At 35.3% G+C, this 27,014-nt stretch overlaps 1 protein-coding gene across 1 annotated transcript in view; it reads right to left on the minus strand.

Annotated features, from left to right (window-relative positions):
- Nucleotides 1-1,068: 1,068 nt before the first annotated feature.
- The window catches only part of LOC149576374 (Major facilitator superfamily protein), a 70,035-nt gene continuing 44,089 nt past the window's right edge, over nt 1,069-27,014 (minus strand). Inside the window, exon 10 of the mRNA XM_089817066.1 lies at nt 1,069-1,599. Coding sequence (XP_089673192.1) covers nt 1,417-1,599 — 183 coding nt within the window. The 3' untranslated portion in view covers nt 1,069-1,416. The remainder of the gene's footprint in view (nt 1,600-27,014) is intronic.

Raw genomic sequence — 27,014 nt, forward strand, 5'->3', positions numbered from 1 at the left:
CAAAACTTTGTAAACATGTTCAGCAGCTTACCAATAAAATTATTCTGTAATTTATTTGTAAGTTAATATATTTCTAATTCCATGCACCTTTAAGAATATTTGTACTTTAAATGACATTATTTCTGGAAACTTGTTCCACTCTGCTCAATGCATCGCATGGCCTTGTAATAGAGGTTGCACATAATTGCAAATGTAAAACCACACTAAAAGACCAATTCGGTGCTTCAGTGAGGTATTTATATTTTTTCAGGTTTCTTGAACAAACAGATTATTTATCATTTTGTAATACTATCAGTTTATAAATCATAGAAAATGCCACTCTTTTAATCACTAATAATACTATAATTCTTCATAGAAAACCCTGAGTTTCAATATTTTTTCTACTTACAGAGAGAATGCAGAACATATCTTGCATTGTCAATAGAATAACTCATTAGAAGGACAGATGGTTGGGTAAGAAAAGGTCATTGTCACGGTAGCTTCCATGATTCTATTCAAAAGGTACACCCCTCAAGAATGAATGTTATAACATCTTCCTGTCTCAATGCTTTTCTACAAGTGCAGAATGCATGGGCATGACCATCAATATTGTTAAAATGGTTGTGAATGTAATGTAATCCACTATTCGAATGGATTCTTGGGTTTTAGTCAGAAGAAAAACATATAACCAGCAATCTCTGTGCAATTGGATGGTAGTCACACTATGATTATCACTTCTTTGACTGCGGCCTGCAATAGATGCTTATTTCATTGAACATTATGATGTGAAACTTAATACTTATCATTACCTTCAACTATGCTTGATTCTCAGTATCCACTTGACTTGGTTTGTTTTGATATGAAAAACTGGAGTACACCTACATACTAAGGGTGTTTGCTTCGCAAGAATATAGATTTTTTCCAATTAAATGAAAGAATTCTATCAATAAATGGAATTTGTGATACTGTGGGAAATTTTTAAAAGTAAGATTTTGTCGATTAAGGGTGCAAATGAAGACAGATTACAATAATATTAAAAAAAAGAGATTCATAGAGTGGTTGAAACATTTAAAGTTTTAAGATGAGATGTATTGAAATTGACAAGCATGGTATTAGATAGAGAAATATTAGTTACAGAAAATTTCACTTCAACAAAACAAATTGTGCCATATATTCTCAAGGGAAATTTGTTTTCTCCTCTTTTCCACAAACCAATAAAGTAATTGCCAAACATTGCACTCCCTTATAAATTTGCTGACCTGTTTTGATCTGATGACTTCTATAAAGACAAATAGCTTCTATTCATTCGTGCATATTTTGTTTGATATGAGTTAGTGGGGACACTGAAATAATTGTCAGATTTTTTACAGAGTGAAAGGATTCACATTAGGTAATAACCTTAGCAAGAAGTAGGCATGCTTTTCTGTCATACCTGGATCAAGAAATTTGCGGGATTGCCTTTCCAATATAGAATGTAATTATACCTAGTCCAACCAGGGAAACAACAAGGGTGACAGCCAATACTGTTACCATGGTTGTGAAAGTAATATGTGGGCTAACAAAGAAAACAACAGCAATTGCACCACTTTGCCATATCTTCAGTTGAGAAAATGAAGCCTCCTGTTGAGCAAACACATTGGCATAAGAAAAGAAAATATTTTAAGAGTGCATTATCAGTTTGCAAGCACCCATAAATCAAGAAATTAAATTGCACAAATTATATGTAAATGCAGCAGTCAGTAGCAGATTTGCAAAAGCCTGTCGACCAACACCAAAGTAAATATTACATGCATATAATCGAAGTTCTCATACAGATGAAATTCCACATTAATTATTTACAAAAAAATAAATTAACCTAAACTATCTCCCCAGACAATAAGGGACCTAAATAAGATACAAAAACAACTAGGTTCAGAAAGAAACATATCTGGTTCTAATGATATTGATACAAGACTTAATATAATCTATGTGCATCTACCTAACATTACCTACATGACTTAAAAATCAAATTCATATGTGCATCTAGCACGAGAATGAGTCAAATTGGTGAAAGGAGAGTGAGATGATGCTACTGAGCATTCTGGCCTCTATTCTATTGTTGGACACATTTATTTTTAATTTTTCAGGAGCATCTCTGTGATTGAATACCACCACCTCTTTGTAAGTCTTTAGAGGGGAGCCTTATGTATGCATAACTGCAGTGAACAATTTTGTTATGGTATTGTTTCTCCATATTTTAAATAAATTGTAAACGTGTAGTACAAGACACCATTAAGTGATTCTAGTTGAGAGTTTGTTTAAGGATGTTCTGGTCAATCAATGATTTGTATCAATGCTTTCCAATTGAAGCATACTGGATGGGGTTAACAATTTTCTCTAATAAAAAGATTTAGGCAAATATCATAGCTAGCTCATCATTGTAGGTACCACATGTCACTTCACAATCACAGATCTCACCCAAATTGTATGAATAATTTATTGCCTTCTTTTAGAGACTCATACAGTGAGCGTGTAAAGAATACAGATGACTAAAATCTACAGATTAAGTATTACTTTTCAATAAAATTATATAATTTAGCAACCAAAACATCCATTTACCAACTAGAGAACTATACTAGAACCAGATATGTTTCTATTATGGTAAAATAATGAATGTGGTATTAAACAAAGATCATGAATGATCTATAACGAATGTTTCTATAAACAAAGATTATACATACAAGATACAAAAGAATGTTTCTATAACGAACAAGAGACAGGAAATATTCTTGTAGAGTGAAAAAGAAAGTTTCCATAACGAACAAAAGGAGTTTATCGAAACATTACAAAAAGAGTGACCATTAGAAAAAGACGGAAGAGAGAAAATAGAAACTATCCAATATCATAATACCCTCCCTTTATGGTCAATCTATCTTCAAAAAACATAAATTTGCATGTCCTCAAGCAGCATAAAAGGCAGGCTTGGGTTGATCAGAGAGGTTTGTGTGTTCTCAAATGTTGGTCTAAGGTAGCATCGATTATGGTAGGACAAGTCTCAATACCTAAAACAAATACCTCAAGGCAACGGTACTCGAAGATCATCATTATTGTCTGCTTCCAAGTGTTGTAGTTCTTTCCGTTAAATCGCTGACTGCCTTCCAGCAAGAGACTAGTGAGAGATGCCATTGCACATTTCAAAGAAAAACGGTAAAAAATCTGCGATGGCCTGAACTTTGAGGCAGGTTGACAGAAGACCCAGAAAATTTGAAGAGACACGTGGTCAAGAGCTCAAAAAACCCACAAAGAATCTGAAATCAGATTTTGATTCCGCTGGATCGAAAATTGAGGCATGGAAAATGATGCATCTAGGAAAAACAGAGACCAACCCAATTGAAATCTGAAAAAACCCACCAGGATTATGCAAAAGAAAAATTAAAACCAGCACAGAAAAAGAGAGTTTCAAAATAAACCCTAGCTGTTTTTAAAAAAACCAAAAAAAGGCAGATTTGATCATTAAAAAAGGGTGGAAAATGAAACTGCTGGATGAAAATTAGAGATAGAGGGTTTAAAATACGCTAGACGCCGCCCTTTGCAGAAGATGTGCAGAAAAAGTCAGCTCGAAAAAGCCCAAAAAGAAGGCCACAAAATTGCATTAAAAATATTGGACGCCAAATCCCTAGTTGAGTTTGGAGGAAAAAAAGGATACATTTGAACACACTCAAGCAAATATTTCGAAAATTTTGAACTAATACTTTCAAAAGGAAATTTGAAAATTTCAAAGAGGCCAGGAATTTGCTTTGCTACCTTATTATGGTAAAATAATGAATGTGTTATTAAACAAAGATCGTGAATGATCCATATATACAAGATACAAGAGAATGTTTCTATAGCGAACAAGAGAGAGGAAATACAAACATTCTTGTAGAGTGAAAAAGAAAGTTTCTATGACGAACAAAAGGAGTTTATGGAAACATTAGAAAAAGAGTGACCATTAGAAAAGACAGAAGAGAGAGAAAATAGAAATTATCTACTATCATAATAGTTTTTTTATGTTCATCTTCGCTTCTTTTCCCTTACCTTCATCTCACACATGTATTACAATATGATTGCAGGCATATTTTCCCCCATGTTCTAAAATATGCACTCTAACGATATGTTGTTCACAAAGTTCAGTGCAAGAATAACACTTCATCAAATATGCATATACTAGAATGAATGAATTTATGAATATGTGTGCATAGTACAGTTTTTTACAAAACAACGCAATAGTCCCACAATGGTCCCAACAATCTACAAGCAGGAGACTGTTTTTGGTCCCAAAATTTCTTAAGACAAATTTGTGAAATTAACAAGCAGCCCTCCACAGACCTTTTGGCACAGAGATATTTTTGGACATTTGTCTTTGTGGCTGCTTCAACTACTCAACTTTTGATGAAAACATTCAGCCAAATTCATTGTTTTTGGTTTCCGTGAGACATTGTGCCCTACTATTCATTGGTGGATTATGTTTGCAGCTGTTCTGTTGATGTCATCTCATTTCTTGCTTAGCTGCACATACTTTTGCTTCAAATATTGTTCATTGAAAATCTTCAAATTCTGGAAAGTTATGAATTTTTTTTTTAACTGCTATATATAATAAGAGGTTATAATAGCAGATCTTTAAGTTGTAGGGTTGTTATTTTGTTAAAAAATATTGTTCTCCATTTATATAGAATGGCTGGTAATACTGGTTCAGTTGCCCCAAATGCAGAGAGAGTTTATTTAAATTGATGCATTATCACCTCTTTGGTGACATGACAATGATTGAAAATCTTCCTGGTGGTGGGGGTCATTCTTGGCATAGTAGCCAATGTCCAAAAGAGTATAAGAGCTTGTACTCTTGAGTGAAATATCACTTCTGCACTATTCCTTCACAAGTCGTAGACCAAAAAATAGGTTACAAAGGATGGAATATTAGCTTCTATTAAAAAACAAGAGGCTGGCAGCATAGCAAGTGTAATACATCAAAGACTCCTGCACATCCTTTTGCCAATAAAATCTTGCAAAACCCTCCTAGTGGCTTATCAAAATGGGCAAACGTGCATCCTTTCATACAAATGTCACCATGTTCTAGGGAAGAGTGTTTTAGATTCACATAAAAGAGGCCCATTAGTGAAGGCCTTCAAGAATGAAGTGAGGAAGAGAGAAAATCAAAGCATTTCTCATTAAACTTACAGCAGTCAGTTTCTTTTCAACCTCATTAGATCACCATATTGACAAGATCGAGAGACAACAATTTCCAATACACCTGATTATGTCTGTACTAGGTATGAAAAGGTGTGAACCACCATGTTGGAAAAACAGATCTTCAATAGAGGCATCATTAGTCTAATCAAAGATACATGACCTGAAACCACATGTGTCCACTGTTTCAAATAGATTGAACTGATTTTTTATGAAAATAGACCATTGATCAATGCTATAGTAGTGTCTCCCAAGGAGGAAATGTTTTTGAAGGTGATGGATGAGGGGCAAGTAAAAGATGCAACTTTCATAGGGTTATGTTTTTGAAGGGATTGGATTATGGGAGGCAAGTGCAAAATGCAAATTTCATTGCCAGTATCCTCATAGAATCTATGGAAACAGAGGGCACTAAAAATGTTGTCCAAATCATAATTGACAACACTAAAAATTGTAAGGCAATTGGTTCTATAATGGAGGCTAGATATGCTTACAAATTTCAACCACCGTGTGTGGTCCACTCAATTGATGTTGCAAGAGATTGGCATACAGATTTAATGGGTCAAACAAATCTACATGAATGTAGAGATTCATATGTTCATGACTATTTAGCATATATCACAGATTCACAAGGCATCTTGGAGACCTCCAAGTTAGAGTTGCAGGAGATTTTGGTAATCAAAAATTTGAGTTGAAATTTTATATAATATGTATAAAAAAAAAATTATCAATGTGTGACATGTATTTCTGTCCACTATGTAAGATAGTTGAAACTCAATTTACATGTCACAATCGTCTTAAGACAACTTGTGTAAGTGCAAGAAGCATTAAGTTCTATAGTAGTCAACAACCTATGGGGTATATGAAGATAGTCAAGCACAAAAAGAGACCAAAAAGCAAAAGCATTGCTCCTAGATGATGAGTGGTGGCTTGTGTGGAATATTTTTAAGTTTCATTGAGCCCATCAAAACCACGATTAGGTATATTGATAGAAATCCTCCATGTTTGGGTGAAATTATGATGTCATAGACACCATGATAGAGAAAATAAGAAATATAAAGCCAAGAAACAATATCCAATGGAAGCATTTTTCAAAAGTATGCAAAAGATCATCATAAATCATTGGAATAGATGGCCCCCCCTTACATCTCTTAGCATTTTCTTTGTTATAAAAGTATATAACAAAGACATATCTTCCTTGCCAAAGAGGGTGCCACCACATACGAATGAGGAGGTTGCTAATGGCTACAAGGCTATATTTAGAAAGAAATTTCCAAATGAAGATATCCAAAGTGTTGTTTTGAGTGAGTTTGGCTACTTCATATCTTTAAGGAATCATGATGTTTCTGCTCTTACAGAAAAGATGCTCATGACCAGTGGAATAGACATGATCAAGGCTCTATTTACTTGCAGCCTATTGCAATTAAAAATCTTTGATGTGTCTTTTTAATTTTTCTCACTTTTCATTTGCTGCTACTCGGCCATATATTTTATTATTAAATATAATTTATGTTTTCTATTATATTAAATGCAAATTCAGTGGGTTAAAGTTCTTCAGCTGATCAGAATTGGAGAACATGCTTCATCCACTCAAATTCAGTGCAACTATTTGAGTGCAAAAGAAGTCGAAGATTTGATCTGTGTACAATACAACCTTCATCTCTTGTCACATAAGACACCTAAATACCTAAGTTAGACGGGTACCCCCCCCCCCCCCCCCTCCAGACCTCGAACTGGTTCAAACCGGTTCGAGATTCTGGTCCGGTTCGACCAGGGTTCGATTTTCGAATCCTGGTTCGAACCCGGGCGGACCAGGCTGGGAAAATCGAACCCAGCCAAGAACCCGCCCACGGACGCAGAAATAAAGTGATTTATTTGCATTTTTTAATAATTTTTGGGGTCCACGTACCCTAAAAAGGTGTTATGAATTGGTTTTTTGCTCTCTCATAGTCATTTGATGTTTCTAAATAGGTTGTTTTGCCTTGAAGGAGAGCACATAAGTTTTTGAGCAAACATCCAGTTGTGCAAGGAGGAGTTTGAAGATTGACTTGTTGGTGTTCTTGAAGTGTTTGTGCATCATTTATACACATTTGCAAACTTGCAATGGCTAGAAAAGGACCAACAGGTAAGATCTTATTCCATTTACTATTGTTTTGTTCTAGTTTTTCCAAAAAAAAAATTCATTTCTCTTTCAATCTTCATATGTTCTAAGTTCTTGAATCTTTTCCATTATTTCAAAATTCGTCATTTTCTTGCATATAGATTATGAACATATATCTAATCAGTAATTTCTTTCCATAGGGAAAGGTTCGAAAGTAATGTCATCTACCTCTTCATCAATAGGCAACACTGAACAAAGAATGGAAACCAACTCCGATTGTCCTCTATGGAAGTATGTAGACATTATAAAACCCATTCTAGGAGGTGGTGCATTCCGTTGGAGATGTCGAGGATGTGATGTAGAAAGAAATAGTTCTTATTATCATGTGGTAGGCCATCTATGTGGTTATACTGGAAGAGGAGTCAAGAAATGCCCTGGCAAAAATGGTGTCCCTATACCAAATCACACCGTGTTAAAATATATTGAAGAGCATGAGGCAGCAGAAGAGAGAGAAGGATGCAAGGCAATAGAACTCGGTAGTAGTAGCAATAAAAGTAAAAAAGCTAAGGGAATGCAGCCCCCCTCAAATGTTATTGTACAAGACCACCCCTTCTTCAATACTACAATGGACACTGACACTGAATCTGTCCCCATTGTACACAAAAGAAAGGGGCCAATAGAAACTTCTTTTCAAAACAAGGCCTGGGATATTGCTAACATTAAGGTGGGAAGATGCCTCTATGCAAATGGGTTGTCTTTTAATGTTGTTCACTCTTCGTTTTGGAAGGACATGTTGAGGAGTGCCAATGAAGCTCCAAAAGGGTATTGTGGCCCTGGGTATGAGAAAGTGCGCACCACCTTGTTGGATGATGAGGTCCAACGGGTTGAAAATCAATTGAAGCCCATAAGGGACTCATGGGTTGAGACAGGGGTGACAATTGTTTAAGATGGCTGGAAGGATTCTAGGAACCGTCCCTTGATCAATGTCCTTGTTGTGTCCCCTAAAGGGGCAATGTTTTTGAAAGCGGTGGACTGTGAGGGCAAAGTAAAAGATGGGCCATTTATTGCTGATATCTTAATTGAGGCCATTGAACAAGTGGGTGCAAGAAACATTGTCCAAATCATAACAGACAACGCAAAGAATTGTAAAGCAGCAGGTTTGTTGGTTGAATCACGATATCCACATATCTTTTGGACACCTTGTGTAGTCCATTCACTCAATCTTATGCTACAAAAGATTGAGAACCAAATTGAGTGGATCAAAACAGTGTATGAAGAGGCTCAAGATATACAAATGTTTGTCACAAACCACCACATGACTCAATCTCTTTTCAGGAACTACTCAAAATTGGAGCTATTGAAGGTAAATGAACTTGAACTCAAATTAGTAATTTAATTTTTAATATTTGACAATTTCTGATTTTTCATATTTTACTTGTGCAATTGCCAATGTGTATACTTTTCTTAGTTTTCTAAAATATGTATCTAATAGTTGTTTTTTGCTCTAATTTATGTCACAGGTTGCTAAGACCCGTTTTGCATCACATATAATCGTCTTAAGACGACTTGTGCAAGTGAAAGATGCACTTCAGGGTATGGTAATCAGCAACAATTGGGGTGTATGGAAGCAAAAGAACACTGAAAGGGCAAACAAAATAAAGGATAGGCTATTGGCTGACTCATGGTGGGAACGTGTGGAATATCTCCTTAAGATCACCGAGCCCATTATGAGCATGCTTAGGTACACTGACATGGATAGGCCTTGCCTTGGAGAGATCTATGATGGCATAGACTCAATGATTGAGAAGATCAAGCAAGTTATAAATGAGCAGGAGCAAGATCCGCAAGAGACCTTTTTTAAACAAGTGCAAAAAAATTATTAATGAAAGATGGAACAAAATGACCACTCCATTACATTTGCTTGCCTATGCCTTGACCCCCAAATACTATAGCTCACAATATTGTGATCTACCAGGAAGGTTGCCACCATATAGAGATATGGAAGTGTCTGACGGGTACCAGGCAGCATTTAGAAGAATATTTCTAGATGATAATATAAGAGATGAAATCATGGATGAGTTCATAGCATTTGTCAATGCTACAGGTCTAAGTAATGGTTCAAGAAGCATGCTCATGGTTGGTGGTACCTCCATGGCCAAAAATTCCGAACATTGCAGCCCCTTGCAATCAAAGTTATATCACAAGTGTTTTTTTTTTTAAATTAGCTCACTTTATCTTCAAAAGAATTTTTTAATAAGATTGAATTAATTCCTTTTTAATTGCCTACCCTATGTTGTCTTTATAGGTTGCTAGTTCTTCTGCATCAGAAAGAAATTGGAGCACCTATTCTTTCATCCGCTCGGTGAAGTGCAATAGGTTGCAATCAGAAAAAGTCGAGAACCTGGTATTTGTGCATAAAAACTTGCACCTTCTTTCGCACAAGAGTCGAGAATACAAAGAAGGGGAGACAAAGAAGTGGGATGTAGATGTAGAGATTGCGGACTTGGATGCTTCCACTGCTGCGCTTACAATTGATGATTTTGATGACTTTGATGCCAATACCATTGTTGATTCTGTTGTTGATCCCATTGGCCTTGGTGCAAGTAATAGCGTAGGCGGAGAAGGAGGAGATGAAGAAGAAGATGAAGAAGAAGAAGATGAATATGAAGAAGATGAAGATGAAGAATGAAGAACTTAGAACTAGAAATTCAGAATTTTAATAGATTTTCATTCTATTAGTTACTGTTAAACATTGAACGTGAAACAATGACACTTGAACTTGATATTTTAAATGTTTTGAATCTTTCATCTTTGATGTTGAAGTTGATTGAACTATGTTACTATATGATGGTATGCTCACCATGATACATCGATATGTTATTGTTTATGCTGTTTTAAAGTTTTAAATGTGTTTATGGTACTATGCTACATTCTAATTTTAACTCATGCTTCATAAAAATGTGTGTGTGTGTGTGTGTGTGTGTGTGTGTATATAGATTTATATTTATAATTTTTACATTTTTTTGTACTAACGAACCCAAATCCCTTTCCAAAATTTCGTCGAACTAGCGAACCGGTTCTCAAACCCGAACCCGGAACCAAACCACGAACCGGCGACTTAGCTAAATACAATAAGGGCGAGACAGAGATTCATGATGGAAGTCTTAAGTTTGCTGATTTTAGATAGAGTTGCACAAGTTATTGAAATCTCTGTAGATGAGGAAGCATCTATACGTAGCACAGCTTAGTGGGAGTTGCACTCCAATTAATTATGGTTCAAACTTCAAACAAAATCGAGGCAAATGTTGACTTTGATGTTTTTGATGAAAAATGAATATGAAGGTTTTCATTGTGTATTGACATTTTAATTTGACAAAACAGTGAATTAGGGAGTTTATAAATATTTTCATTTTTTCAAATTATGAATATGAGGTATTTAAATATTATATTTATTGGAAAATATGAGTATGACTGTTTATAAATTATAATTTATAATTTTGAACACACCACACATATTGAACACCTAGTGGGTGTTGCACTCTATTGACTATGGGGCGCATCTTCGTGTTACTATGTATATTATTGTTTATATATTTATTATTAATAGTTATTTCTTTGATCACCTTCATTTATTTAATGAGATCTTATTATTTAATTATTCTAAATTATTATTATATATTATTATATTGATAATTATATTACATTATTTATTAATTATTACTTATTATGTTATTATTTATTGAATTAAATTTCTAAAATAAGGGGACATCAAATATAAATTTACAATTTCAATATATCAATATGTTTAAACTTTATATATATTCCCGCAGTACCAGACTCCACCCAAAAAAGTTCTGCCAAATCCACGAACCTGAACCCAAACCCAAATCTGTATCAAAACCAGGATCGACAACTTAGATAATTATATATTTAAGTTTTCAAATATAACATCATTGAGAAAAATAAGTGCATGGAAGAGGCAGCACATTTGACCAATCCATATTGACACTATCCTGATCTCAATGGACTGCACACCTCAACTTATAATCCTTGAGGACCTGGGTCACTGTTCATATCTGAATGTTGGGGGATAATAATGCTCTTAGTTCTCAACTTCCGAAGCATCTTGTTTCCTTTGATGCTATCCAATTCGGTTTTGAAGGTTTCTGGATGACCATCACACTGCACCAGAAAAGAGTCAATCGTTGCCATTTTCTTGATATTCTCCATGAAAAATGAGAGTTCATTAAACAAAACATTAATCATCTTCTCAAAATTGTTCTTCAATGATTCTGCTATTTCAGCTTCAGTGAAATCTTTCTTTCTCTGGTGGACACCTATGTTTGAGAGTTCCTTCTGTATATCAGATTCAAACTGATTACATTCCATCAACAATTTGTTTTGTTCTATGATGTTATGCTTTAGCAATGTATCTATCCAATATACTTTTACTCCACATGATACAGCTCGTGTCATGAGCACTTGGGAAAATTTGCATACAACTACTTTGGCTATTCCCATTCAAAGATTTCTTTCAATTCATTGTCAGCCTGCTACGATATAGCTTCTTCGTATTAGATATTTGCAACCTCTGTATCAGTAGCCTTTTTCAAAGGTTTAATGTCATCATAAACCACCCTTACACTTTGAATAAATGTGGATCCTTGATTATAAATTTATAATATCTTTCATCCATTCCTTTGTGACTTGGTCGTATGATTTGTATTTTGCACTTTCCCCAACCATTTGATTCGCAGCAGCTGAACTAGTATGAAATGAAGGCCTACCCGGACTTATTGATTGGCAAGTTGGGTCGATGAGGGACTTCAAGCGATCAGCCAAAACCTTTACAAACTGTTTCAACCCATACTTGTCTTGTTTATCTATAGTCATTCTCTCCACTAGCTTTGAAGTTGTGGACATAACCATCCCTGCTAGATGGTGCCAAGTTGATCTTGGTGATGTTGAAGTTCCTTGGTGTGGCTTAGCTTGGCTCTTTTTGTGCAGAAGGATGGACTACTTCAACATAAAGACTCCAAATATTATTGTCCTCCGTAAACCTAGATGTAGTCTTTAATTTTTTGGCTTTGGGAGTCCTTTGCAACAGCTTCCCTGCAACACCCCTTCTGGTAAGTTCCTTTGGACTACTTTAATTTTTTTCAAAAGAGTCTGCTCAAGCCATGAGGGGAAAGAAGGGATTGCCACTGCTCTTGTTGTTGACTTAGAATCAAGGTAAACAAATTGTAAATCTGTCTATGGGGGAAAGTGCCCTAGTGACTACACATTCAGGAGATGGAGGAGTTTGGCCAGCTCTAGATGGAGACCTTTGTGGGGAGGAGACTCGCAACTACTTCTACATGTACCTCTCTCTTTCACCTTTTCTCTCTACTTTGCTATCCTTTGGAAGGGCATTTCTACAAGTCCTTTGTGGAACTCTTGCCTTTGGAGGCTCTTCACCGTCACCACCTCCACTATATGAAGCCATTTTCTAAGCAGCAAGGAAAGTTGTACATGATCTTGAGACAGCTTGTTAAATTGTCTTGCAATGTCCTATTATTCATGTGGCTCCACTTTGTATTGCTCTGCATTCTTCTCCACTAGCCAATCCTTACTCTTCACTACAATAGTCTTAATTCCAATATCTTCTAACTCCTTGATGCTCCAATCTATTGGTACTATTGAATAGTTGCATTTGTACATGATTGATGAAAATTGGGTCTACTAAAATAAGATTTGTAATCATCTACTCCTGAGATATCCCAGTTCAATTAGAAAGTAGCAATTTGTCTCTATTGGATTCTCATCCAACTCCCTTTCTACACATATGCACAATCTACCCAATAATCTCTAGGTGTGCAATGTGTGACGGAAGGGACCCAATTGCACATTGTTCCTTACAAAGTTTTTGCTATCAAATGGGAACCTCGTCTCATAGAAAGTATATTTAACCAAATTCCTGTCAATAATGAGACCATTAGACAATGTCTTGCAACAATAATAACCAAGGGCAATAGCCAACTATATCCATGCCTTCTCTCTTGGCACTTTTTAGTGACATCAGCTACTTACCAACATATCTCTATAAGGAAAAAACTTATCTTCCGTATACCTAAGTTGCATAGGTACCTACCCCTCCCCCCCCCCTTGCACCAAGAAAAGTTCGAACTAGTTTGCAATTCTGGTCCGGTTCGGACTTGGTTTCACCAGGGTACTATTTTTTCCCTACGGGTTCGATTAGGTTTAAACCCGGGCAAACCAACACCAAAAAGTTCGAACCCGCAACAAACTGGGCCCCGAGGACGGCTGGAAAGTTTTTTTGGGGCAAAAATTAAATGTTTCTTGGCGTCCACAGCCCTAAAAGTTGTTATGAATTGCTTTTGGTGACCTCTCATTGCCATTTTATGTTTCCAAACAGGGTATTTTGTCAAATGTTTTGAATCTTTGATGTTGAAGTTAATTGAACTATATGATGGTATGATCACTATGATTACAAGTTTAAATTTTTACGGTGTTTTTGTTGTTTAAATGTGTTTATGCTACTATGCTACATTCTAATTTTAACTCATGCTTCATATTCATATATATATATATATATATATATATATATATATATATATATATATATATATATATATATATATATATATATATATATATATATATATATATATATATATTACATGTTTTTCTACTAAGGAACCCAAATGAACCCAAACCCCTTTCCAAAATTTTGACGAACTTGCGAAACCGTTCTCGAACTTTAAACTTGGAACCGAACCTAAACTGACATCTTAGCCCTATACTTTAGCAAGTTGTATGGTAAACCATCAAAACCTCCTACTCTGATGTAGGTGAACATTATGAATTGGATAAAGTGGTTACCATAAGTATTTATAGTTGAATAGCTTCAAGAGAAATTCTTAGTCTAATATCTCCTCAAATTTCTCTTACTAACTTAAATGACTATGCATCATCCAACCTTCTATACCTAAGTTGTTAAATAGGGAACAAGAACAAGTACTAATACTTGGGTATGAAATGCCAGTACAACATAAAGTTTTATAGTGGGGTGAGTTCGGTTTTGGTACGTTCAAACAAATACATATAGATATGTGTGTGTGTGCAATGAAGGGTGCTCCCCTTAATACCACAAAAACATAACAGAAATAGAGAAACAACAATTTGCAAGAACTGAAAATGGGCTTCTTATTATCTCCAGCAGTATGAAATTATAGATTTCAGAAATACAACATGCGAAGCCACAGGTGTTTTCCCTTACAATATTCTCTAAGCTTGAGCCATGAACTACCACCCAGAATTACCCTAGACAAGCCTACGAGCCTTCCTTACATAGGTAATTTTCTACTACTCGGGAAGGTTCTAGAAATTTTACCCTAACCCTTGAGGTCGACCAACCCTAAATTATTTATTTTGCACATTATATTACATAGAGTCGTCTCAAAACAATTTTAAATTACAATTTAAGGTGGCCCAACTTCTCGAGGCTATAACTTTTTAACCATAACTCTAATTGGCTATTATCAACACTTTTCAGAAACGATGACACTTGATCTATAGTGTCGTAACTACTTAAATAATGCTAGTCGAGGTTCGACCTCATTTTGGAGCCTCTAAGGCCTTCAAAATTGAGCTCAAAGATTTTGTACCAAAAATCATCAATAACTTCACCAATATATATGGTATTGCAATGAAGCTCAACTGGTAGGCTGATATATCTAAGATGAACCTCCATTTGTGAAATCAGAACATTCTGAGCTTATATAACCAACTTACTAAAAATAGTAAGTTTCTATAAATAGCAACTTTGCACTCAAACAACCCATATTGAAAAAGATAGAAACACAAATATTTTCGGGTGATGCAAGATTGCCCTCACACCTAGGATGCTCTTTTATCAAACACCCAAGGTAATTTGAGAAGTGAGTCTGCCACGTCTTAGTTGTTCAAAGGGAAACCATGCTAGTTAACCTCCTCTCTTGTCAACCATGATGAATCTTCTATAGATCGTCCTTTCCATTTGACCAGATATTCCTTATATGTCTTGTTCTTTGTGCTTCTGCCAATACGAATGTCCTGTATATCTTCAATCTCTTTTGTAGTTGAAGTAGTCGAAATACTCCACTGTGCTCCTGTGACCTCATCTTCAACAACCCCTTCATGATACTCTGTCAGATCTGAAATGTTAAATATAGGTAAAATATTCAATTCAATGGGAAACTCATTTCTTGAATCATGCTTCTTTAGTATCTTACATGGTCCAAACTTCTTCATTTTCAACTTATTATATGTACAAACTGGAAATTGTTACTTTCTCAAATGAACATGAGTTCATCTCTAACCTAAAATTCTTTATGCCTCTTTTTCTCATTTGCCTTAACCTTGTATTGTGTATTCATCTTGGTAATGTGCTTCCTCACCTCCTCATGGATGTTCTTCAAGTGTTCGGCAAAATCCTCATCTTCAAGACTACTTATCTCCCCTTTGTCCAACTTCCTCAATTTAGAAACATTTCTAGGACTTCTGCCATACACTATTCGGAATGGTGATTTGTATGCAAATTCTACCTATGGTAAAATCAAATCCCATCCCGTTGGCTTATTTCCAACCAAACATCTCAACAAATTCTCCAAACTCCTATCCACCACCTTTGTTTGTCTATTAGTCCATGGATGATGTGACACGCTAAACTTCAAATCTGTATTTAACATCTTCCACAATGTGTGCCAAGAGTACCCAACAAACTTGGTTTCTCAATTTGAAACTATGCTCTTTGGTAGACCATGTAGTCTCACCACTTCTAAACAATTTTGCCACATGAACAACATTGGTTTTATTGTAGAGAATAACATATGTCATCTTTGAAAACCTATCAACCACCACAAAAATTGAATCATGTCCTCACTAAGTCCTCGGTAAATCATAAACAAAGTCCATACTAATATCCTCCTATGACTTCTCTAATACAGGTAGTGGCTGATATAAACCTGTATTCTGTTTTGCTCCTTTTGTCATCTAACATACTCTTCACTTCGATACAAACTTCTTGACATGTTACAATTGTAGCTAGTAATAATTCTCACTAACCAAAGAAACAATTTTATCTCGACCAAAATGTCCAGCCAATCCTCCACTATGCTTCTCCTAATTGAGATTCTCTCATAAAACTTTTTGGAATGCACAACTGGCTTCCTCTAAATAGCATTTCATCCCAGATGATGAAATCCAACCACTTGGTTGTGTCTAGAGTAACAAATTTTATACAATTTTTCCAAGCTTCACCAAAATCAGAATCCTCTTCAAATATACACTCTTGAGTTCCTCGAACCCAATTACCTCAATCTACATTTCTGTCAACAAAAGTTGTATCCTATTAAGAGCATCTACAATCCTATTAGACTTCTTGCTCCTTTGTTTCAAAACAAATGTATCACTCTGCAAAAACTCAACCCATTTCAAATGCCTCTGATTAAACTTTCCTTGACTATTCAAATATTGCAACGCTTGATGAGCAATATATAAAACAAACTCCTTGGGAAGAAGATAATGTCTCCACTTCTTCAATGTCTAAATTATAGCATGAAATTCTTGATTATAAACGAAATATGTTCTCTTGGAATCATTTAACTTCTCACTTAAATAAGCAACAGGTCTACCTTATTGGCTCAAAACAACTCCTGTTGCAGTACTACTAGCATCATAGTCTACTTGAAACACCTTATTAAAATTTGGAAGTGTTAAAACAAGTTGTTTTGTAACTTCTTTTTTCAACATTTCAAAATTCTCATCCGCTTTTGTAGTCCACTTAAACTCCTTCCTATCCCCTTTCATTGTTTTAGTCAAGGATCCATAGATACTGCTTAAATTCTTGATAATTTTTTTGCAAAAGCTAGCTAAACCAAGAAAAGATCTTACCTCACTAGCACTCCTTGGAGCAGGTCATTCGAGGATAGTCTTCACCTTCTCTAGGACCATTTTTACACCTTCTGCTGAAACTACAAATCTCATATATACTAACTCCTTCACAAAATTACACTTCTTCAAATTAATCAGCAATTTCTCTTCCCTCAACTTCTCAAACACCCTACAAATATGCATTATATGCTCTCCATAATGTCTTACTAAAGATCAAAATATCATGTAGGTAAACAATGACAAACTTACCTAGAAATTCTTCCAATACCTCATTCATGGGCCGCATGAAAGTGCTTGGTGCATTGGTTAGCCCAAAAGGCATGAATACCACTTATACAACCCTTCCTTTGTCTTGAAGGCAGTCTTTCGTTCATCCTTTTCTCTAATCTGAATCTGGTGATATCCACTCTTCAAATCTATCTTTGTGAAATACACAACTTCGCTCAAAAAATCCATAATATCATTCATCCTTGGCAAGGGAAATTGGCACTTGATTGTGATCTTATTGATATCCCTATAATCTGTATACGTCCTCCATTCTCCATTCTTCTTTGGTGCTAATACAATTGGTATAGTACATGGACTTAGACTCTCTCGAATCAAATCCCTTCTACAATAAACTCATGTACTTGTCTGTTCAACTCTTCACTCTCTATTGGTGTCATTTTGTATGTTGTCTTATTTGGCAAACTAGCTCCTGGAATCAAATCCATTTGATGACTGATCTTCCTTACTGATGGTAATCCACCAAGCACATTATTAGATACAATATCTTGAAACTCATCCAACAAATGTGCAACTTCTTTAGGTACATCTTCTACTTCTTCTTTACTTACTTTTAGAATTATAACAAAACACATATGCTCATGCCTCATACCTTCTAGGAACTTCATTTCATCAACAAAGCATATTCTAGCATTACTAGATACCTTTTTTTCTATGTCCTTTAATGTCTTTAGCTTGTGTCTCACTCCATCCTTTTTCAGGGAATAGGTATAAGCACAACCATCATATATAGCACGCCTATCAAACTACCACGGCCTACCCAACAACATATGAAATGCATCCATGGGTATGATATCACATAGTACCTCATCATGGCAGCTCCAAATATTGAACTTTACTGGGCACTCTTCATCAATCATGACTTTGTGGTCATTTTGCACCCAGGCAATTGAGTATGCACGTGGGTGTTTCTACCTCTTAAGCTTTAACTTTGTGACCATCTCCTCTAACACCAAATTGTCAATGCTTCCATTATTAATAATCACATCACAACATTTATCTTTGCACTTGCACCTAGTGTGAAATGAGCTCCTCCTTTGCTCAAGTTCATTCTCACCACTCAGCAAGACTCTTTTGTTAACTGGGACTTCTCCTCTTTCAGCATCTTCAATTTGTGATGATTTGAAATCTTCATCGATATGCGCAACTCTTGCCTAGCCTTCAACTCTCCTATTTGCCCATCCTTGGCATTGAGGACATTCATAAGCCCTACAACCTTCTCTACAGTGAAAACATGTTCCACGAAAGCCTCCTCTTTCAACTTCTTGTCTTCTTCCTCTTCCTCTTCCTCTTTGATCCCTATTATTCTGATCATGGAAGTGATTGAAGTTATTTTCCCTCTAATTTTGACCACTGTTGGCATCGTCTTCCTTTTTCTAATCTTCATTTCAACCTCCATAAGGTTGTCCACTAGATCTTCCACCATGACCTCTTCCACCTTGCTTGCTCTCAACCTTCTTTTTCAACTTTTCCTCTACTCAGTGCAAACTAGTATGCCTCTTCAATACTGGTCATTCTAATTAGACTCAACTCCTCCTGAATACTTGGCCTCAACCAATTAAGGTAACTAACAAATGTTGGGTGGATATTTTGCAACCGACAATTTTGTGAAAATCCAGTCACAAAATAGGTAGACCAGCCACAGCGTATGAGACCAAGTCTCTCCTACATTAAAAGGAAGGCTCCCCCTTCTCACTATTCCTTGGATCAACTCAAGGTAAGCAAGAAGTTGAGAGATTTTGTAAAAGGTGTTAACAAGATATTTTCTTCTTTCAGGAAAGAATCCACTTATCCATGGAGCGAGTAATGGGCAAGATTAAATCTCTAAACTACACTTCTATCTAATAGTTGGAAATGGTGATATCGATAAACTAACACCAACTCAAGGGCTGATTGAAAGTGTATCAGTTTGGCTCGAAGTCTTGTTTGTCTGATTTATAAGAAAAATCACTACCATTAAGGCGCAAAGACTTCTAGAAGTAGATGATTTCTATTCTATAACTTATTTTTAGTTTCCATCTATTCTATAAGAAAAACGTCTACCATTGGGGCCCAAAGACTTCCAAAAGTAGGGAAATTCTAACTATTTTTCGTGAATTTAAGATGGCAATACAAGTTACAGTCAAAGCTTTTAGTCTATGCATTGCCAAAACCATTCCCAATCAAAGCTTCGACTTTGATTGCTTCTTAAATCAATATGCTATATTATTGAACATGCAATAATAAAATGAATCAAAGACAATAGGCACAAATTACAGTCAAAGCTTCTAATTTTCTCTATCACAATTGATTTCAGTCAAAGCTTCAAATTCAATTGCTTTTTTTATTCACTTTTCTCCCAAATTGGTACTACACAATCAAAGTTTTGCTTGCACAAGTTTGCCAGAGCTTTCTTGCATACAACAAAAGATGATTTCTACAATGGGGGGACTCCTTTATATAGGCAAAGGAGTTGAGAAAAAAGTGGGAGCAACTCAACCAAATTTGACCCATTCAAACTAAGCGAGAGAAATTATTGGATTACATGTAATTACATAATTTCATGCAATTCATTCTCTCCAACTACAAACATGAAAAAAACTTGAAAAAAATGTTGAAACTGTTGATAATGAATGAATCAATCCTGTAGACTATCAGCAAAAGCCTTGTACTTAGTGATGATCATGAGATCAGGGATTCTTGTATTCTACACCATTGCATTCTCTTTGATGAGTTGTCATTTAAAAACTTGATGTGATCAAGTTTTTTCTCATTCGAGTTGTCGTGAATTCTCCTTTGTAGATCGGCACATTCTAGAGTCTCTGACACTTTGAAAACCTTCTCGATGGTGTCCGAAAGTAAACTCGGAACAACTTTCTATCAACACCTTTAACTCTTTTTTTTTTTTAAGCAAAGTGCTTGGCGCATCCCCATGCAAACTCAAGTTCTCGAACGACCATTGGGAAAATGTAGTTCAAATGAATAATTTCTTCCTAAGAATCAAAGCATGTCTTCTTGAAGGGATGTCTCTATTCTTTGAAGAAGTTTTGACATATCTTAACGAGTGTGTCGCAACAAGAAGATGAAAACATCTTGCAATGAGATTGGATCCATGAAAACTTTTGGATTTGAGTTACAATGACGAATCCATTAGGGATGAGTATTCGAAATATAGATTAGACACTTATGGAATACATATGATGCCTGGAAATGAACCGGAAAGCATATGTATTTGGATGAAAAGGGCCAAAATCAGACTCTCAAGGGTAGATTGCATGTGGGCAAAGATGGGCTTTTGTGGGTATGAGCAAGAATGCAAGTTGGGATGCATATGGATGTGTGCAAATGCTGACTTTGGTGTTTAAAGATGTGATCTTTTACCAAAATCAAGTTCTCTGAATGTAATTACATGTAAAGTGATTTACATGTAATTGGGTTTGGAGGATGGAACTACATTTAAATGTGTATGGATGTAATATGCTTTGACATGTGTTTGTGAAATATGAAAAGATGTGATGCACTTGCATGAAAAGGTGGAATGTGAAAAGGTGTAAAATGCTCTTGAATTCTTAGGAAAGAATCCTCAAACTTCTTCCAAACAAGCAAGCAAACAATAAACAAAACTATGCACAAAACATAAACATACCTTTGGCTCTTGACTCGAACTTGGCAAAACATCAAGTTGCTCAACTACATGCAATTTTGAAATTGGAATTTGGGGAAAACCCAAGCATTTGAAGATGAAAGTTTTCATCTTAATTAAAGAAGATTTGCAAAATACATGGCATATCTTTTTTAAAATGTACAAGGATGAACCAAAATGGAATAGCAAAGGATTGAAAACTTCAACTTACTTGGTGATCAAAGAGCCAATTGTGGAAGATTAATAGGTTTGAATGATTGACTGTCCTCCAAATTCTAATCTTCAAACAACTCTCTTGACCTTTTCAACACTTGCAAATGATGGATTCGAATGAGCAATAGATAAGGCATTTTTGGATGGAGAAGACAAAAACATGTTCTTCAATCCCTCAATATGCAAGACGTTTTTGCTAACATCATGTTCTTCAGACGTTTTTGAAAAAAAAACATGGACTCAAGATGCAATTACATGGAACGTTTTTGGTAATGAATGGCAAAAACATGATTTACAAAGGCATTAATATGCATCAAAACCCCAAAACGCATCCCATAGATGCAAAATGTGATCTCAAAATGTGATTTTCGGGTGTTTTTGGGCAAAAGCGTACCCTTGATTTAGACTCGATTTGGCAAGAAATGCTTACGCCAAAGGGATGGAAATGCAAGGAAACCTCAAAACGCCTCCATGTGGATCAATTTCATGCCTTTGAATGGAGAAATTTGGACATGATCATCAAAAACGTGCCCTTGGGGACAAAGAACATGAAATGTTTTGGCTCTTGGAGGCAAAATCGTGGTCTCAAGATGCAAATACATGTGATGGAATGCAAAATCGCATTCTATGAAGCCCTTTGCATATTTTAAAATGCAAGTCTTTTAGCCTTCTATGCAAATTGTACTCTCTTGGAAAGTTTGCATGTTTTAAATAACATGTATAGGGAGTCAAGAGGCAAATCGCACACTCTAGGCTCCATTACATGTTTTAAAAATGCATGTAAATGGGAAGGAGGAAATCGCACTCTTGGGACCCCTTTACATGTTTTACAAATTGTCAAAACAATGTAAGAAGTGCAAAATCCCACTCTCCAAGGCCCTTCACACGTTTTAAAAACAATACATTTACATGTGACACTTAACATGTAAAAGACCATTTTCATGCAAATTGCATTCTTGGAGGTCTACTACATGTTTTAAAAACATGTTTTAAGTGTTTAAAAGTGCCTCTCTAGTGCAAATCAAACTCTTGGAGGCCCTTTACACATAAATGGGTTGAAAGTTGCATTTGTACAACTTAAGTGATTACTTTAACAAAATCCCACTCTCCAAGGCCCTTCACACGTTTTAAAAACAATACATTTACATGTGACACTTAACATGTAAAAGACCATTTTCATGCAAATTGCATTCTTGGAGGTCTACTACATGTTTTAAAAACATGTTTTAAGTGTTTAAAAGTGCCTCTCTAGTGCAAATCAAACTCTTGGAGGCCCTTTACACATAAATGGGTTGAAAGTTGCATTTGTACAACTTAAGTGATTACTTTAAGCACATATTTAATTGATTTTTGAGGTAATGTCACTTAATTGGGTAAAAAATAACATTTGCACTAGATAATTAATATATCATATGCAAATATTATTTCAAAAAGCAATATTTAACTTAGATGTTTTAAATAAAACGCAAAGTAATTTTAAAATAAATCAAACTATATAGTTAATAAAGTCATTTAAGTGAAAAATTGAAAAAGCAACTCAACATGAAAATATAGCATAAAGTGCTCTATAGTCACTTAAGTGATAAAGTAACTTAACAACATAACATAAAGTGAATTAAAGTTATTTTTTTAAAAGTCAATGTCAACATTATAATATAATATGATATTTTAATATGCAATTGCATCTAGAGAGTCCACCTTTTGGGCACTTAAATGATCATATATTTTCACTTCCAAGTCCAATTAAGCCCTAAGATATACCAATAGAAGGGAAAATCAACAACAAGAGATTGAACAAAACCAAAAGACCAAAAAAAACACACTGAAAAATGCAAAAAAGGACTTTTAAGGCTTCAAAAATCAAGCATAGGCTTAATCAAATGAAAAACAATGAGGACTTGATGAAAGCCTTTGGGAAAAGGATTCAGTACACCAATTGGGGTTGATTGATTGATCAATGTTAGCCAATTAAATAATGAACTAACTCAGAGAAATGCGAAACTAAGTTGAAAAAGTTTTATACTGTTAACTACATTTTGTGGTGACAAGCAGGACAACAACAGACAACTTTCTCCTTGTTAGCTTTGGCATGCAATGTTCTGATGAGGATTTGATAGAACTCTTTTGTATACTCCAGAACAAATCTTCTTGCTTACTTCAATTCTTGCATTTTCTTTAGTAGATCAAGCTCTTAATCAACGAGAATAAATTGTCGCTTCAATTTATCCACCATCCAATCTCATATTGTGATTTTCTCATTTCCTCTTCTATTTCGCTCCAATTGAATCTCTTGTCACCAAATCTTAGCATGACCCTTCAAACTGGCCTTCACAACTTGACCCTATTAGGATCCTCGATATCATTGATCTAGTCAATCAATTCCTCTAGGTTAAGATTTCCCAAAAATGTGGGAACCTCAATCTTGGGTCTCTTCCCAAGCTTGGAAATGGCCCTGAAAAGCCTTTCCTCCTCAGGGTTCCTAGCTTCATCTTCTCCTTCCTGATCAACATTTCCTTCTGCAAATTCATACTCACTTGCATTTCTTACCGCAATATTCATCCCTCCGCAAATCTCTTCTTGCAATGCTTGCATTTGTCTCTCGAGGGCTCTAGACCCTCAAGTGTCACACCTCTGGCTCTTCTCCCACATTCCCTTCATAGAGACATTTTCACGCTTATCACTAAAAACCCAAACCATAGTCCTAGTGCAAACTACCTCACAATCGACAATCTATCTACACATTCAGGAGCCTAGTTCCGATACCACTTGATGAAGGGTACTCCCCTTAATACCACAAACACACAAAAATAGAGAAACAACAATTTGCAAGAACTGAAAATGGGCTTTTTATTATCTCCAAAATATGGAATTACAGATTTCAGAAATACATGTAAAGCCACATGGGCATTTTCTCTTACAATATTTTGTAAGTTGGAGCCATGAACTACCACCCAAAATTGCCCTAGACAACCCTACGAGCCTTCCTTATATAGGCAATTTTCCACCGCCCAAGAAGGTTCTAGAAATTTAGCCCTAACACTTAAGGCCGAACAACCCTAAATTATTTTATTTTTCACATTTTATTATATAGAGTTGGCTCAAAACAATTTCAAATTATAATTTTAGGTAGCCCAACTTCTGGAGGCCATAAATTTTTAACCGTAATTTTGATTGGCTATTATAACCACTTTTTGAAGACAACTCCTAATCTACAATGCCCTAACTATAAGCTATGTCAACTAGGATTCGACCTCGTTTTGAAGCCTCTAAGGCCTTCAAAATTGAGCTCAAAGATTTTGTATCGAAAATCATCAACAACTTCACCAATACATATGGTATTGCAATGAAGCTCAACTGGCAAGCTGATATATCTAAGATGAACCTCCACCTATGAAATTAAAACATTCTGAGCTCGTATGATCAAATTACCGAAAATGGTAAGTTTCCACAAATAGCAACTCTGCACTGAAACAATCCTTATTGAAAAAGATAGAAACAAAAATATTTTTGGGTGATGCAAGATTGTCCTTACACTCAGGATGCTCATGCATCAATGTGTATGCAACGTAAAAATAAAATTAAGTTTAGATTGTCGTATACTTTACATATGTTAAACAAAATCATTACAAATTTTAAATTTTGAAAACATGTAATTGTAATTTAAATTCAGGTTTCTATATCAAAAAGATCAACTCAGAATCTCGTGATAGATAAATTCAGAGTTTGCTAATCAGCAGTTTAGTTCTTAAAAATATCTAAAAGATAAACTAGAATTAGTAAATATTTTGGCATTTAAAAACAAAAATCACAAATGTGTACCCACAAGAGATTCATTTCAGAATTAGATTCTAGTACGTTTCGTACTCGTATACACCCGGAAAAGTCCCATGATTCAGCAACTTAGTTCTAAACCTTTTATAACTATTCTCCAATTGCAGATGAGTGTGTAATCAGATTTTTGGATATAACCATCATTTGCTTCTGTAGAGCGCATACTTCGATATTCCCTATGCAAGTCAATGCCTAGAATAAACAAAAGATATAAAAGAATTTGTTCAACAAGAAGTAGATCATCATTAAATGTGATTGTTTACTAAAAATAATTTCCTAGTCTACTTATTACTTTGCAATGATGGTTACTTGGGTGAAGTACATGCAACACTCAAAGTCATTGGCATTTTCATACCCTTTAGCCTATCTTGGCAAACTATCATGTACAAAATATCCTCTGCAAAGTATATGTAGTCTCTTGGGCAACTGTGGTTTCCCCTTTTTCAAGAGTAGCAGACAATTATCTTTCTACAACATCTGTATTGGCTCTTTTGTTCTTCCCAAAACGTTGATGGGGGAGGGTAAAGTATAAATCTTTGTACACCTCTCTCTTCAAGTAGACAAAAACACACGTTGGTATGGTCTCTATTGATGGGGATGAGAAAATTGTTATAAGTTCTAATCTCCCTAGTCTCTAGATCATAGTGGCTTATGGACTCCAATACTAAGTTTGTGCACTAAACGGCCACTAGAAAACCAATGGCTTGTGGCACTCCACTTTCTATCATCCTTTGGGTTATTAGGGACTTATTATCCTTGTTAATTCTTTCCCAAAAACCATTCAAATTCACATACCCCAACCTAGTATCTCCAATTCAAACAGTGTACTAGTCAAACTAGAGAAATACTCATAACCCAAGTATATATATATACTTCACATTAACTAAATTGGACTGGAAAAAGGTGTGGTTCGGATTTCGAGTAAGTATTTGTAGAGTTGATGATTTTACCACTTGTGAAATTTTTTATTTTTTTTAAAAACCTCTTAAATAATGTATCGTAACACAGTGAGCTCATAAAATAAAAAATTTACCATATTTTAGCTGAATAGTAGTGTCTGTGCTTTGAACACTTCTTCTCTAACTACACATAATTTTGTCCTTCTGCGCTCTATGAGTTTATTTGCAAATGCTCATTATAATGATTTTTTTTCAAATGCCTTTGATCTTTGGTGTTCTCTTACCTTCCACTACAATGTGTCAGTGAGCATTAATGCCAACCATTAACTGCACCAAGCAAGGCCTTTTCTATTGTCACTTCACTCCATACTTTTGGAAAGCAATGTTAGTTAATACTGTGCAACCTTTTTGTAGGTTCCATTTACCTAGTTTAACTTTGGAAGGGATTTTGGAACCTCCCTTAGTTCCCAAAGTTCATCTTTGCAAACATTCTAGAACCACCTTTGTAAAAGGATAGACTCTAGAGCATTCTCAAAGTTATAGGTTTCACGTCAGGTGGGAGGTTTTAAAAAATTGATGGGCCTTGAAAATGGTTCTAAAAATTATTCTCCTCTCCAATGATAAGTCTTTCATATCTTCTAAAAAATTTCTTTATAAAAAAGTTGAGCACTTTTTGAAGTTATGAGTTATGATTTGGACTTCGACAAGGTTTTGAAAACCTTGTTCAATCCTAACAAAATTCTAAAACTATGTGGCAAGACCCAAAACAAAAGATGGAATTAAGTTTAAGTTTTGTAATAAGGCTCTTGATCGGAAGAGTGAATTTTGAAAACCTTCTTGGTGACTGACAAGATTGTGAAAATCTCATTGGGTCCCAACATAGTACCAAGAACCAAGTCAAAAGTGAATACAAAAAAGTTTGAGACTTCAAATTTTTGAAAAGAAAAGAGTG

The sequence above is a fragment of the Cupressus sempervirens genome, chromosome 1 (assembly GCF_028749045.1).
Source record: "Cupressus sempervirens isolate cs-2001-9-10 chromosome 1, ASM2874904v1, whole genome shotgun sequence".
Classification (NCBI taxonomy): Eukaryota; Viridiplantae; Streptophyta; class Pinopsida; order Cupressales; family Cupressaceae; genus Cupressus; species Cupressus sempervirens.